The sequence below is a fragment of the Syngnathoides biaculeatus genome, chromosome 2, assembly GCF_019802595.1.
Source record: "Syngnathoides biaculeatus isolate LvHL_M chromosome 2, ASM1980259v1, whole genome shotgun sequence".
Classification (NCBI taxonomy): domain Eukaryota; kingdom Metazoa; phylum Chordata; class Actinopteri; order Syngnathiformes; family Syngnathidae; genus Syngnathoides; species Syngnathoides biaculeatus.
This window is the reverse complement of record NC_084641.1, coordinates 5,061,643-5,075,802: the sequence shown is the minus strand read 5'-3', so window position 1 is coordinate 5,075,802 and position 14,160 is coordinate 5,061,643. Positions and strand designations below refer to the sequence as shown.

Sequence of the window (14,160 nt, the reverse complement as noted above, 5' to 3'; positions counted from 1 at the left end):
GTTGTGATCACAACAATGAGATTAGGACATAATATCTGTTAAAGAAATGATGTTCTCATTTTGTACTTACTGTAGTTAGTTACACATCACAACCTAACTTCTACCTTTGAACTCATTCTCTTGAAAACAGATGTCAATCAGACAGATGTAATCAACCAGACAAATGTAGTCAATCAAACAGATGTAGTCAATTAAACAGTTACACACACACACACATACACTCATCATGTGATTTATGTGAATAAAAAGAAGCTACAAGGGGACACGAGTTGGAGTTGGTTGGAAGCAGGGAGAAGTCCTGTCGCTCCCCTTGCAGCAAGTAAAATTTGAAGCCTTGTCTGTTCTCCTTCTTTTAATAGAGAGTCAAGCTTTTTAAACCTGACATTTGGTCCTTCGAGCCGGATCCCCAACATACCACCGCCCATCGAGAAGGGAGAAGTCACACCGAAGTCTGTCGACAGCCAGGAGCATTTAGCTGTTCCTGAAGAAAAGCCCTGGTGGGATGTGAATTTGTGGCAAGGCCGGTTGCCAGAGGACTCTCCCCCCGGTGGACGAAGGTTGACAGGATCACGAACTACTGGCCTTCAGACAACGCGTGAACCGGTAAGTGAAGGCTACTCCGCCAGAAGGAGGTTCCAAGGCTACTCCGCCAGAAGGAGGTTCCAAGGCTACTCCGCCAGAAGGAGGTTCCAAGGCTACTCCGCCAGAAGGAGGTTCCAAGGCTACTCCGCCAGAAGGAGGTTCCAAGGCTACTCCGCCAGAAGGAGGTTCCAAGGCTACTCCGCCAGAAGGAGGTTCCAAGGCTACTCCGCCAGAAGGAGGTTCCAAGGCTACTCCGCCAGAAGGAGGTTCCAAGGCTACTCCGCCAGAAGGAGGTTTAAGGCTACTCCACCAGAAGGAGGTTTAAGGCTACTCCGCCAGAAGGAGGTTTTAAGGTTAGTCCACCTTTTAAGAGTTTATTTATAAGGATCCATAAATGTGTGAGTGGGTGAATGCCAGTGTGAATGTCATTACGTACTTGTGGAATCATAGGTCATGGATGGAAACCTAATGATGCTAACAGAAGTCTGTGTTCCGGTGAAGTTCACAAGGTAGTGGATTAGGAGTTAGGTCCTAAAAAGGACAAGTAGTCTCTAGGGGACAAACGTAGAAATGCATAATGGTGAGTGGGAATAGTAAGTCTGCCCTAGAGGGGTGGGGGGGGGGGGGGTAAACTTTACAAAATAATGTTTACTGGGCAGCATGATGTTTCTTAAAGAAATTGAGGGAAAAAAAGAGAAAAATAGCATGGCTTAAATGGCAAGTTAACAGTTGAAGGATGCAGCAGGTTGGTAGAAAGATTGATGGCAAGTGTTATAGGGAAGTAAGGAAAAGCCAAGATTAAGACTTACATCTTAGGATGGCGAGAGGTTGGTTAGCATAGGCAAGAAAGAGAAAGGCAGGAGAGTCAGCTGAAGTAATGCAAGCAGTGGCTATATTAAAACCAGCCACAACAGTTTAAAACAGGCTAAAGAAAGTGAGGCAGAAAGAGAGCTGAGAGTAAAATTTGAAAAAAAAAAGACATTTTTAAATGTTCTCTTTTAAATTGTGTGCAACTAGAATCACTGAGAGTGTAGTGATACACACGTCTGCTTTTGGTGTGGGCAGTGTGGGACCGATTCCCGCTCAGTGATTGTGTCGATATCTGCCCTGTGACTGACTGCCGACCAATTCAGGGTGTAGTCCACCTTTCGCCCGAAGTTAGCTGGGATAGGCTCCAGCTTTCCCGCAACTCTTGTGAGGATAAACGGCTTGGATAATGACACATGTTGACAAAATGTGTGCTGAGGCTGCGTCCCAGCCTCAGCCAGAATGTGCCTCCAGCGGCCCTGATGTGAATGGACTGATGTGTATTACCAAAAAAAAAAAGATCAGTTTAAAACACTGGCAATTTTGAGTCACAGGCCTTGCCATGTCTCAACAGGAGGGATGGTCATGGTAGATATTATACAGACATTTTCACACCTTTGGATACAATTCTTACTCAAAAATTTTTTGTAGATCATGTCTTAATTGCTGCAAACACAATACTCAAGGGAACTGCAGACCTAAGAGAGGGCAGTTTCCCCAAGGTAGTCACCCTTTCCAGTTTTACACATTAATTTTATTGAGTTAAACAGCATTACAAATGTTGTTTAGTATTGATCTGGCCCTTATCTAAATGGGTGGAGATTTTTCCATGTACAATTGCTGATGCTATTACTGTGGCAAAGTTCTTGTGTAAATATATTATTCCTTCTCATGGCATCCCAGAAAAATTGTATGGCAACAATGTGCCACATTTTGTTAATGAAAAAAAAAAAGTCAAGTATCTGCAAATCTAGAAATAACTTTAAAAAAAATCATTGTGCAGAACTAGTGGAACGAAGCAATGGGACAGAGGAGTCTTGATTAAGGAAAACTTCATTTAGTAAAACTGTATATGAAAATAACCCCAACAGATAAAGGATTGTTCCCATTTGAAATAGTATCTAGTAGATTAGATTAGATTAGATTAGACTAGACTAGACTGCCCATGGTAGAGCGGCCAGTGCAGCAGTCAGAAGAAAATACTTTAAGCGATTGGGTGAAAGAGATGCTGCTAAATAAAACTGTAAAAGAAGCAAATGATCTGCCGCCTACTGTGCCTTCTTCACAGGTGCTGTTGGTGTCCATTGGTGATTGGGTCCTGAGAAAAGTCATCAAGAGGAAGTGTTGGTCCTCACCTCGCAGGGATGGTCCACTCCCACAGTGCTAAAGATAGCAGAACGTCCCACATGGATACACTTGTCCCACTGCAAGCCTGTGGCTCCCTTTTCATTCAACGACGAGTAGCGGTGGAAGTCCGGCTACAAAGGGTGGGGTAGCAATAGGCAGCCCTGGTCTCAAACCGGTGAAGAATTCAGCTGATCCGCGCTTGAGCATGTTAGGTAAAAGAGAGCCACTATTGGGACTGCTGGCCTTCGTGCTGTTCGGAGCATGGCTCCTCCGCACTGGCCAGTCTGGGACTGTACGTGTTTGTCACTGGCTCTACGGACATGAATCATCATGGAGCAAGGACAATCCCACCTCTCCAATGGATGCCAACGCTTGGTACTCTTCTGTGAATATGGTGTCCCTCCGTGAACAACCAATGACAGATCAACAAGTGTGGTGAAGCTGGAACTACTCAGATGCCCCACCATGAAAAGAAGTCTGCAGCAGCGACGAGTCCGACAATGCCAGCAATTCCACCTGCTGGTCCCAGACTTCATGCCAGGCCAGGAGAGGATGCAGAGAGAAACCATCTGAGGTCTTCAGGATGGACCTGATCACCACCATGAAGGTGCATGACTCGTACCAGCTCAACACAGAGGATTACTACGTCTTGGCCGATCCATAGAAGCAGAAGCGAGAAAAAGGGTATCCATAAGCCCATTAGCCAGCAGTCCATCCCGGAGCTCGTTTCCCGGGTGCTCACTGACAAAAGCCAGGATGTCATGTTCATCAGGCCCAAGAAGCTGATCCACACATCTGCCACCCTGGTCCTCAGTTACGTGGACATCAGGACTTTGGCGGAGGGCGTGTCACTACGACCTCAACGAGGAAGATGTCACCTGGCTGTAGGTCTTCAACGAGGAGTTTGCAAGGTTTTCTCTTCTGCCACTGGATGAATTCGCCATGGAGTGCTGAGCACCGTTGTCATAACAATATGACACACACTACCGAGACACAGTAGGGGCTTGGCATCAAGTACAATGAGAATGTGGTGTGCAACGTGCCAGTTCCCCAACGGACATGACGACAACGAAATGGTGTTCTGCAACAAGTTCAATATCTGCGTCCACCAGGTATCCTGCCAAAGTGCCAGTTGTGCCCGAAAAGGGGCGATGCTATGAAGCCCACCCGCAGTGGAACCAAGTGGGTCCATGTCAGCTGTGCCTTGTGGATCCCAAAGATGAGCAATGGGATGTTTATCTTGACATCAACCTTTGCCTTTCTCCTCACATGTTTCGCGACTCCAGTACCAAGAATATCTACACTCGACTTGCTTGGGCTGCTGTGTACCCGCACTTGATGGGTTCAGAAATGAGCAACGATGTTCACTGTTTATTTATTATTATTATTATTATTGGCCCTGGTTCACCTCCCGACCTTGGTATTTTGTTATGATGAAGTTCCTTGTATCCATAATTACTGTCCCAGGTTTGTTCTGCCTTTTCACAATGTGTATGATCACACGTTTGAAATCTATGATGGTTCGAGCAAGGTCAAATGTTTTTGTGAACTATGCCCTTCTACAACAAGTAGACCGAGATTATATGCAGCTACAGCTAAAAATAAACTTTTGATGCCTTTTATACGCTCAAGTATAAATTATGAACTTTCTGAAAATCCAACTGACTTCTGATGTCCCCACTCGTATTTCCAAAATGATAAACAGGAGGGAAATGTTAAATCATTAATATGTTCTAATTTTGTACATACTGTAGTTAGTTACACATCACCACCAAACTTCAACCTTTGAACTCATTGTCTTCAAAACAGATGTCATCAATCAGATAGATGTAATCAATCAGACATATGTAGTCAATCAAACAGTCTCACACACACACACACACATACAATCATCATGTGATTTATGCGAATAAAAAGAAGCTGCAAGGGGACACGAGTTGGAGTTGGTTGGAAGCAGGGAGAAGTCCTGTCACTCCCCTTGCAGCAAGTAAAACTTGAAGCCTTGTCTGTTCGCCTTCTTTTAATAGAGAGTCAAGCTTTTTAAACCTGACAATATCCCTAATTCTAAAGTCTCTACACTGGCTCCCAGGCATGCTCAGAATAGATAAAGATCTGCTCCCAGTCTATGAATCACAAAATGGTTTTGGTTCTGAAAACATTAAAGAGAAGCTAATGTAATATAAGTGTGATAGGGCTATGAGATCTGCCGACCCAGATCAGGTAAAGAGCAGAGTCCAAAGCAAACGTGATTTAGTAACTTTTAGCTGCTATGCTGCAGGAAAATGAAATAAGTTCCCAAAAGAAATGAAGAGACCCCCAAGTCTCAATGTCTTTTAGTCCTGGTTAATCATCTTTTTTTCCCTCATGCCTTTTAGAAAATGTTCACTTGTAAGGGATCTTTCGTGCACCATACATTGTTTATAATTATATTATCCTCTTTGTTTTTCAATGGTTTGATACTGTTAACATTTTTTCTGGTTATTTTCAAAATGATTTTGATCATATAAAGCACACTGAGTTACCTTGTGTAGGAAATGTGCAATATCAATAAATGTTCTTTGGTTTGCTTTACTCGTAGATAATGTGTTTGACAGCATGGCTGCGTCACACCCAAATGTTTAGTTTTGACATTGTGGATTAAAGGACTTCTTTTCTCACCCACCTGCAAAGTCACTTTAGCCAGCTTACACAATGTAGTGAAAACTAGACAAGTCATGTGTCTGAAGGCCACACTCTCCCTCAAGGTGCAACATAATAACTAAGGTTAAGACAAACAAGAAGATGCAGTGGGGGGATAAACACACATTTGGTCTATTAACATTCACATTATTACAACTGTTTAAGGAATTAAAGGACCGACAGAAAACCTTTTAAAAAGTATACAATAATTCTGGGCAGGGCAGGAAACCCTCTGATAGCAAGCCACTATGCTTTGATGTTAACGTTAAAATGTGAGTTGGGGGAGAGGAATACAAAACCATAAAGCCGCATTGTCAAAGAAAATTGCATCTTAGCGATACCTTGTTTTTGGCGCAGGCTTTCCTTTGCTGGTAGTCGGGGTGAGAAGCCCTTTTGTCCAGTTTTGTCCACAAGGCTTTTGCCCTCCAGTAGTTGAGCCTCTCTTTCAGCTTGCTGTAGAAGTTCTCGAAATCCTTCAGATTGATGTCTAGCTGCTGACACAACTCATCAAAGTGCCACTGAACATCCTTGCAGTCCTGCGCTTGGACAAAGCGGTCAAAGGCCACGTGGGCAGTGTTGACAGGGTCCTGGCTTGCCATGGATGGGGAGAGCTGTCCCGCTGCGCTGCACAAAAAGACACTGAAGCTTAGGTTAAAAGACTTCCTGTTTGCGGAGTTTCAAGATCAAAAAGCCTGCCTGCTGCTAGCTGTAGGACTTTTATAGGCGTAATCTCGTCTTCTACCTCCTGTATCATGGGCAGTCCCCTACACATGTTCCTAATGACAGACCTGATGATTCAACACTGCGCATGTCTTTATCAGCAGGTTGCCTGACTCGCTGCCAACTTCCTCCTCCTTATTTTGGTAACTTCACGTCTGTGTTTTATAATGTCATGCCTACGTGTAAGCCTCAGACGACAAGCTCGGTTTTGCTTTCAACTTTTTCCACAAGTTTAACATTCCTCAAGAGTATTTTTATATATTATCCTGAATGAATTAAAAAAAATACATATATAAAGAGTTTGCAAATAACCGTATATCGGCCTACTGGCCTAAACGTGAATGTTGGGAACAAACAGTGTGCAGACATTATGATATTCATAATGATATATCATTGATGTCAGGTGTCCAGCTCACCATTGTTTTGTCTTATTCTAATATAGTTTTGGAAAATTATTCAGTATGTACTGTATGCACCGATGAAATGGGGCAGGGACTCAAATTTCAGAAGACTCAACAACACTGAATAAGTAGATAGAAATGGAATAAAAACAAACAATGCTGATCAACAAGTCCCGGTATAAAAAGTGTAGGAGGGCCCCATTGAAATGGGAAAAAGATGTAATTTTATGAATGAGGAAAAAGGTTTTGTCAAAATGGAATGGAATAGTCACATGGAAAATGTTTTGCCAATATTGACTGAAGGAGGTTTACTTTCAGCACACGCTAATCTTTGGAGTCAATATTAGTCAATGAGACGAGCCTGTGGTTTGTTCAAGACTATGCTGAACCTGCCGTACACGTTATTTGGTACAAGTGACATTTCCGGTACGTAACCAAGGCAACGGGTGCCAAAGAGGACCTCCCCTCTGCGGTTCAGGGCTGCCTCCACTGGAGACAGACAGACATGATCAAGAAGAAACATTTATGCTGCATGCAAGAGTCCTACGATGCCTTGTTTAAGTCGTTGGATCACAACAAGCAGTCAAATAATCCAGTCCTGTACTGTCAAACCTCATGGAAAGATGAACATTGGATACGACTTCCCTGGATATCAAAAGCATCCTTTCAAAATGCATTGCTTATTACAAATTTGGAAAGATAACTCAAACTAAATTCACTTTACCGAGGATTTGTTACTCTTTCAGCAATCAAGATAAGGACCAAGCCCTTCCCCGAAGAACAAAAAAACTGAAAGGAATTGACACTCCTTCCTCAAAATTACATTTATTGGTCATGTTAATAGTTTCAACAGTAAATACATGGATACCACAAACTATCATCGCAAAACACTAATATTGTTTCAAACTAAAAAAGCAAGTGAAATAACTTTCATTAACAACCCAGTCTGAACTTAGCTCCACTCCAACATGAAAAGACATCAATATGTATCACATAACATATATTCTGGACACCAGTTTCCAATTTGCTAGGGTTTTGGTGCCCTTTTGTGACATCCTAGGATGTTAAAAAAAAAAACCTGCAGATTCGTGTTTCCAGAAAACAGATCAGGATATGCTTCATTGAATAAAAACTGAAAATTGGTGAACTCTTGAAAAGCAAATGGTGACGAGTGAAAATCCAAAGCTGCAAAGTGCAAACTAAAATGTGTTGAGTGAAATTTGCAGGTTTGTTTTGCAGTGTGCCCTGCCATTTGCCTCAGTTTTCTGAGGTCGAGGTCAATAAAAATAAGTTCAACTACTGATCAATTGTAGCAAAGAACAAAAGAAGACACAAAATGGATGTTGGGTGGATAAAATGTTTTAGGCACTTTTACAATAGAGGAAATAATGTCCTATCAAAACGCAACTCTGCGATACGGTTTGCCCTAAGAGGCCTTCACATTGGACTCTTTTCAAATGTATCTGATCCACCTAAACAAACACTATCACGGAATAGGACTTTGGTGCCTCTTCGTCTTATCACTGTTAATTAGTCTCAGTTGAAGTACGCTTATCAAACACATGTTGCAAGTACTTCATCTGTTGACCCACTCTCCAAATCTTCCCATCATTGATTTACAACTCGGTTTTTCCTTGACACGGCAACGACGGTGCTATTCCGATCCTTCCTACAGTAATTTGACATACCTCACAAAAAAGGCACTCTGTCTCCTCGTTGCCTTGCACTTTATACCATCCGAGTCGCCAAACGAGCCCTGACGGCAGACGCCAAACCGAAAAGAGTGCCGGCCGTAATTAAACTCAACCCAAGGGAGGCAGACAGAAGATGGTGGTTATATTTTTTAAAAGCATGGCAAAGGCTAAAAATACTTCAAAAACTCGTCAGGAATATTCACATCCTCTTTGATGTTCCATGTTAAAAATAGAACGATCACATCCTCACACAATACGATGTTTCCAAATATAGTGGCAAATGATGATGAAATGAAAGCATGCAGACACTCATAGTCAGACTATCTGCTGTTCACTCCTTGTGAGCTCCTTTTGTTGCCGTAGAATCGATGTACATATATTCCGAGTCGGAGTAGGTTTGATGATGTCATCACATCTGCTGGCTACAGCCTGGCACAAGTTACTTACATTTTACCACGGGCCATACAGATTCAACCCATCTCTTTTAAGAGCACGGCTACCGCATCGCGATTGCACAAACCGGTTCACAAAACACCGCAGCATGGACACGACTGTTGCACGTACACATGATCTGCACAACTTCAGAATTCATATTTAGCGAATAACAAATAACTGTATAAGAAGATAGGTTTTGTTAGTCAAAGTTCACTCTAAAAACCTGTGCTCTAACTAACCGATGGGAGATTGCAAAAATGCGGACATCATTGTGGGGATAAATTAGAAATCTGACAGGTTAAATAGACAGACAGACAGACAGATAAATTGATGTCTTAGCGCTGCTAGCTTTGTAACATAGTTTTAGTCATTTGAGTCTATCTATCCAACTCCTGTTTGTAGCATAGACACGAAGATACTTTATGTGCAAAGTTCAAAAGAAGCTCAGGCTCCTTCAAAGAGGACTGTGTAGTAAATAAATGCAATAAAATAAAGTGTAATAATTGCAGTAATAAGCCGTGTTCTCCTTTAGACTATGTTTTTAAATAGGTAAATTGGTTTGTTTTGTAAATTGATAATTTGCAAAACAGCGTTAATAATCTTAAGTAATTATTTTTAAATGTTTGTGGTAATGGTCAAAGTGAAGTGGGAAGGTTTAAGAGCCCTCAGTAGAAGATCCGGCCCCTCTCAGTCCAACAAATGATCAAATGCTTTTTTTTTTTTTTTTTTTTTTTAAATGGATTAGTTTGTCTGCTGCTGCTGCTTGTTGCGGACACAATTTTTCTGAACAGTTAATATATCTTCAGTCATTGTCCTTCCTGCAACCAAACCATGTGCCGACCAACGTTTTCAGTTAGTCACACCAGTGCTACGAGTGGAAACGTTAGAGGAGAGGCCTGCCCTGAGCTCCAGTGAAAGGAACACTGAATGCTTCAGTGTATTAAGAGATTATGGACAGTCAACAGTTTGGGGGTCACCCCTTTCTGTTTCAACATGTCTGTACACCGGTGCACAAACTAAGGTCAATAAAGCCAGCGATGAGAGAATTTAGTGTGGGTGAACTTGACTGGTTTCCACAGAGCCCTGCCATCAATCCTATAGAAAAGTGATTCCCAAAGAGTTGTGCCGGGGTACATTAGTGTGCTGTGAGAAGTTATCCAATTTTATGTAATTGCTAAAAAAAAAAAAAAAAAAAATTATTCCAAGAAATAATGTATCTTTATTCATCTATTTATGCCAGTGAGGCACAATGACAGACAGAAAAAAAACAATCATCTTCTATTAGATGGCAGGAAGTACATACAGTAATTAATCGATCCATTCTTGGTGACATTTACTTTTGTTGGTGTGCCGTGGGCTTTTTCAATTGTAATTCAATATGTTCCTTGGCTCTAGAAAGGTTGGAAATCACTGCTATAGGACACCTTTTGTGTTGATTTATGGTGAGTGAGCCAGGCCTTCCTGACCAAACAGCATCACGTGACCTGGGAAATAAACTCATGGAAGAAAGGGCAACAATTCCCGCAAACACACTGGGGAAAGTCTTGCCACTCGACTTGAAACATTTAGCGCAAAAGGGTAGACCAACATCATACTATAAATGATACAGATTTATGGGATATCACGTGAAATCATGTGACTCAAAGCAGGTGAGTCAACACTTTTGGAAATATTGACAGGTGTTTACTTTTTCCATTCACAGACCCGCCATTGTGCTTCAGTACACAAGGCTCCAAATGAGAGAATTCAAATACATTTCAAAAGCAAAACTTCCAAGCACCAAGCTTGACGTTTTCCCGATGAGCCACATTTGGTGGACAATAAGATGGGTCGGAACTCGCTGTCCAGTCGTAACCTAGAAACATTAAGTCTGTCCTATTATCGAGGACTGTTATCGGCACTAAAAAAAAGCGCATGGTCGAGCTCATCAAGTCTTCACATTTGAGGACTGTCGAACGAACGGGCGAGGCAAGAAACCGCTCCTGAGGTCACATAAGCAGTTCCAAAAATGAAAGCTGCGAGCGCGATACGGCCGCAATTCGGTCCGGAGACATCCTCGAAAGTCAACTTACTTCAAACAGACGGGAAAGGAGCCAAATCCCGGTCGTCGACTTCACTTTGTTGCCAGCCGACTAAACTCCGCGAGTTCACCTGCGTCCTGGCTGCCGAACATGCGCCGCGGCTCGTCATCTGCGTGCGCGCGCCCCTCACTTCCGGGACTTGCAGAGGAGCCGCGGGCGCCCGCTTGCTGCCTCCAAACACGCAAAACATCCATTACAGTTTCTCTACTCGACAGTTTCTATTTGTTTTTCACATTACTCGTCCTACAGAATGTCGAACTAAATGAAGCATTACAAAGTCACCTAAATTGTCTTTCAACATTTCTAAATTCAATTTACATATAGATCATTTTGAAAGCTAATATAGGTGACAGTGGAGCAATAGAGCGTTGGCCTCACAGTTTTGAGGACTTGGGTTCAAATCCCGGCTCCGCCTGTGTGGAGTTTGCATGTTCTCCCCGTGGCTACGTGGGTTTTCTCCGGGCACTCCGGTTTTCTCCCACATCCCAAAAACATGCAACATTAATTGGAGACTCTAAATTGCCCCTCGGTTTGATTGTGAGTGGGACTTTTGTCTGTCTTCATGTGCCCTGTGAAATGCTGGCATACCGCCACGTGTACACCGCCCGAAGTCAGCTGGGATACGCTCCAGCACTCCCGTGACCTTTGTGAGGATAAGCGGCTCAGAAAATGGATGGATAGATGTGGGAAAGGCTCCAGCACGCCCTGTGACTCTCGTGACAATAAGCCGCTCAGAAAATGGATAGATAAATGTGGGATAGGCACCAGCACGCCCGTGGCTCTCGTGAGGATAAGCGGGGTAAACTTGGTGAGCGTGCTGAAAATCACGTGAAAGCGACCTGTGACTTTAGGCTTGGACCTTGCAACCAATACATATAATACAAAACTCAACATTGTAACCAAAACACAGACCATGACAAGTTTGTATTCATATCAGATGGGATGTTTCCACTCCTTCTGAAATAATTTTGTTTGGAAGGAAAACAAGCATGAGGATTTGTGTGGATATGGATCATGTATTGCATGTGTGTGTGTGTAAGTGCATTTATTTTTGTAAATATTTAATACAGGAAACATTGAGTATGCTGTGATAAAATGCTGAACAGATAAAAAATAAGGGCACGGTGGATCAACTGGTAAAGCATTGGCCTCACAGTTCTGAGGTCCCGGGATCAATTCCAGACCATCCTGTGTGGAGTTTGCATGTTCTCCCAGTGCCTGTTTCCTGCCACATTCCAAAAACATGCAACATTAATTGGACACTCTAAATTGCCCCTATGTGTGATTGTGAGTGCTGCTGTTTGTCTCTATGTGCCGTATAATTGGGTGTCAACCAGTTCAGGGTGTACCCCACCTCCTCCCCGTTGACAGCTAGGATAGGCTCCATCATTCCCCGTGACACTTGTGAGGATAAGCAGTGAAAAAAATGGATGGATGGATGGATGGATAAGAATGAGGTCTTAAAAGTGGAGAGTTGCCCAACCTCTTGTGATGTTGTCTCGCAGCGCGGCCTTCCCCGGTCGGCTTCTTCTACTGTGACAATGAGCAAACGGCCTGCTGAGCATCCCCAAAAGTGCCAGTGAATGGTCCTGGCTTTGAGCCCATGTTCATTGTAACCAACCCTTTGTTTAATGAACCCTCCTGTCTTTCAGCCAATGGAGCAGGACGTCCAGGATGGCGGCAGACGAGGGGCCGGCGATGTTCATGGCCCCGCAACTTTCACAAATCCCATCGCATCCACCTAGTCTGGACAGGAACTTGACATTGAGATGCTTCATCCTCTGCCAAGAGGTGACAATTAAATGTGAAAATTCTAGAAGTGTAATTTTTGCATCATAAGCTTGAAAGATCTACTTTTTCCATTAATTTGTTGTTCATGAGGAACCTGTTCTGATGCAATTTCTCCATTTGACATCATAATTGACTCAATGCTCTTTGTGTTTCCTGGTGCAACTTCCTGTTTGGGTTTTCATATTGTGCCCAGCTTGATGTGAAGTTGCACTTGTAATGAAGGATTTTTTTATGCATTGCAGAACTTTTTTAAAAAACTATTTTGCAATTAAATATATAAACAAATACAATGTATTGTTACTTTATGGGTACATTCATGATCAAAGTAGACCTTCCTGTCCAGTCAACTACTTTATCACTCCAAGGACATTGAATGCATCGTCATCTTGACCTGTTCATCTGGAGAAATTAAAAATGAAGACTAATGAGATGTGATTTTTCTCGACGGTAGATTGACGGAGGCGTGACTTGAGCCAGATTTATCCATGCATTAGAGTTTGCTGCAAACACAAAATTATTTCAGGAGAGGGAAACGACATCACTTCAAAAGTAGATATTGCACATAATAGAGCTTTTTCAGGAAATCCCTTTTATGCAATTCTGTCTTTTAACGAACTGCTATATGTATGTATCAGTAATGTAGGTTTCAGGTTATCTTAAGATAATAAAAAAAAACAGGCCAATGGCGAGTCGGCGTTTTCACTGACGTCAGCAATATAGCTCACAGTTTGTTGCTGCTAATTTGTTGATAAACAGTTCCAGTAATCAAATAAAGAAATGCAACGTCACAACTTCTTCGTGTAGCACACATCCGGGGCCTTTCCTGTCACTCAAAAAGGAATCAGCCAATGAAGCCGCATGCCTTATAAAACCCGCCTACCCGAGAGGCTTCTGTCAAAAAGAAAACGCGCCCCCCCCCCAAAAAAAGCGCAGAAATTGCAACATGAACTAAGTTAGGCAGCGCAAATGCCATCCGTCATTCCAAGCAAAACATATTTTCATTGCCAGAAATAACATTATTTTTCTTTTTGCTTGAGTTAGATTCTGTCTGCCAATGTCTTATTGTTTGAACCTGTCTTTGATAATCATGTTTTTTGTGTGATTTTGTAAATCTGAGTTTTTCTCCACGGAGAAACGTTGTCGGAGTGTGTCAGTCGGTTATCCCTAAGCGCCTCACTCCGGGCAGTATGAAACCTTTGAAGGAGGAAGAACTGACACATTCAAGATGGCAGACGGACTGACGTATCCCTACCGATGGCCAACTAACTGGTCCGCTCGAAAACGGAGGGCGCAGGGCCACTCTGCACTCTCGGGCTCAATGACGTAGAATAAAATGATCATTGCTCGGGTCGCACGAGAGAGCCAGTTTGAATTTCCCAACGTCCCAGGAAGTGACCTCCAATGAAACCTTGAGGCTTCAAAACTGACGGCGCAGTCTGCCATCTGGTGGACATTTTTTTACGGCACTTGAGAGATCCCTTGGCTTGAAACGAACGATGCAAATGCTTTCGTTGCGGCACTCGGGGTTCCTCCCACATCTTAAAAAAACATGTATGATGGGTTGATTGAATACTCAAAAAATGCGCGTAGGTGTGAATGTGAGAGTGAATGCTTGTTTGTTTC

General features: G+C 42.8%; 1 protein-coding gene across 4 annotated transcripts in view; it reads right to left on the bottom strand.

The window, feature by feature from the left end:
- mical1 (microtubule associated monooxygenase, calponin and LIM domain containing 1) overlaps positions 1–10,898 on the bottom strand; it is a 34,752-nt gene extending 23,854 nt beyond the window's left edge. Inside the window, exons 1-2 of one of the 4 annotated variants that reach the window (XR_009796202.1) lie at positions 10,738–10,898; positions 5,757–6,039 (exon numbers count right to left, since the gene is read on the bottom strand). Coding sequence is in view for 3 of the 4 variants with exons in the window: in XM_061828361.1 (XP_061684345.1) it covers positions 5,757–6,014 (258 nt within the window). In the remaining variant the exon portion in view is untranslated. Of the gene's footprint in view, positions 1–5,756; positions 6,055–10,737 lie in introns of all 4 variants that reach the window. The other 3 variants (XM_061828361.1, XM_061828371.1, XM_061828379.1) reach the window with 3 other exon arrangements.
- Positions 10,899–14,160: the final 3,262 nt, after the last annotated feature.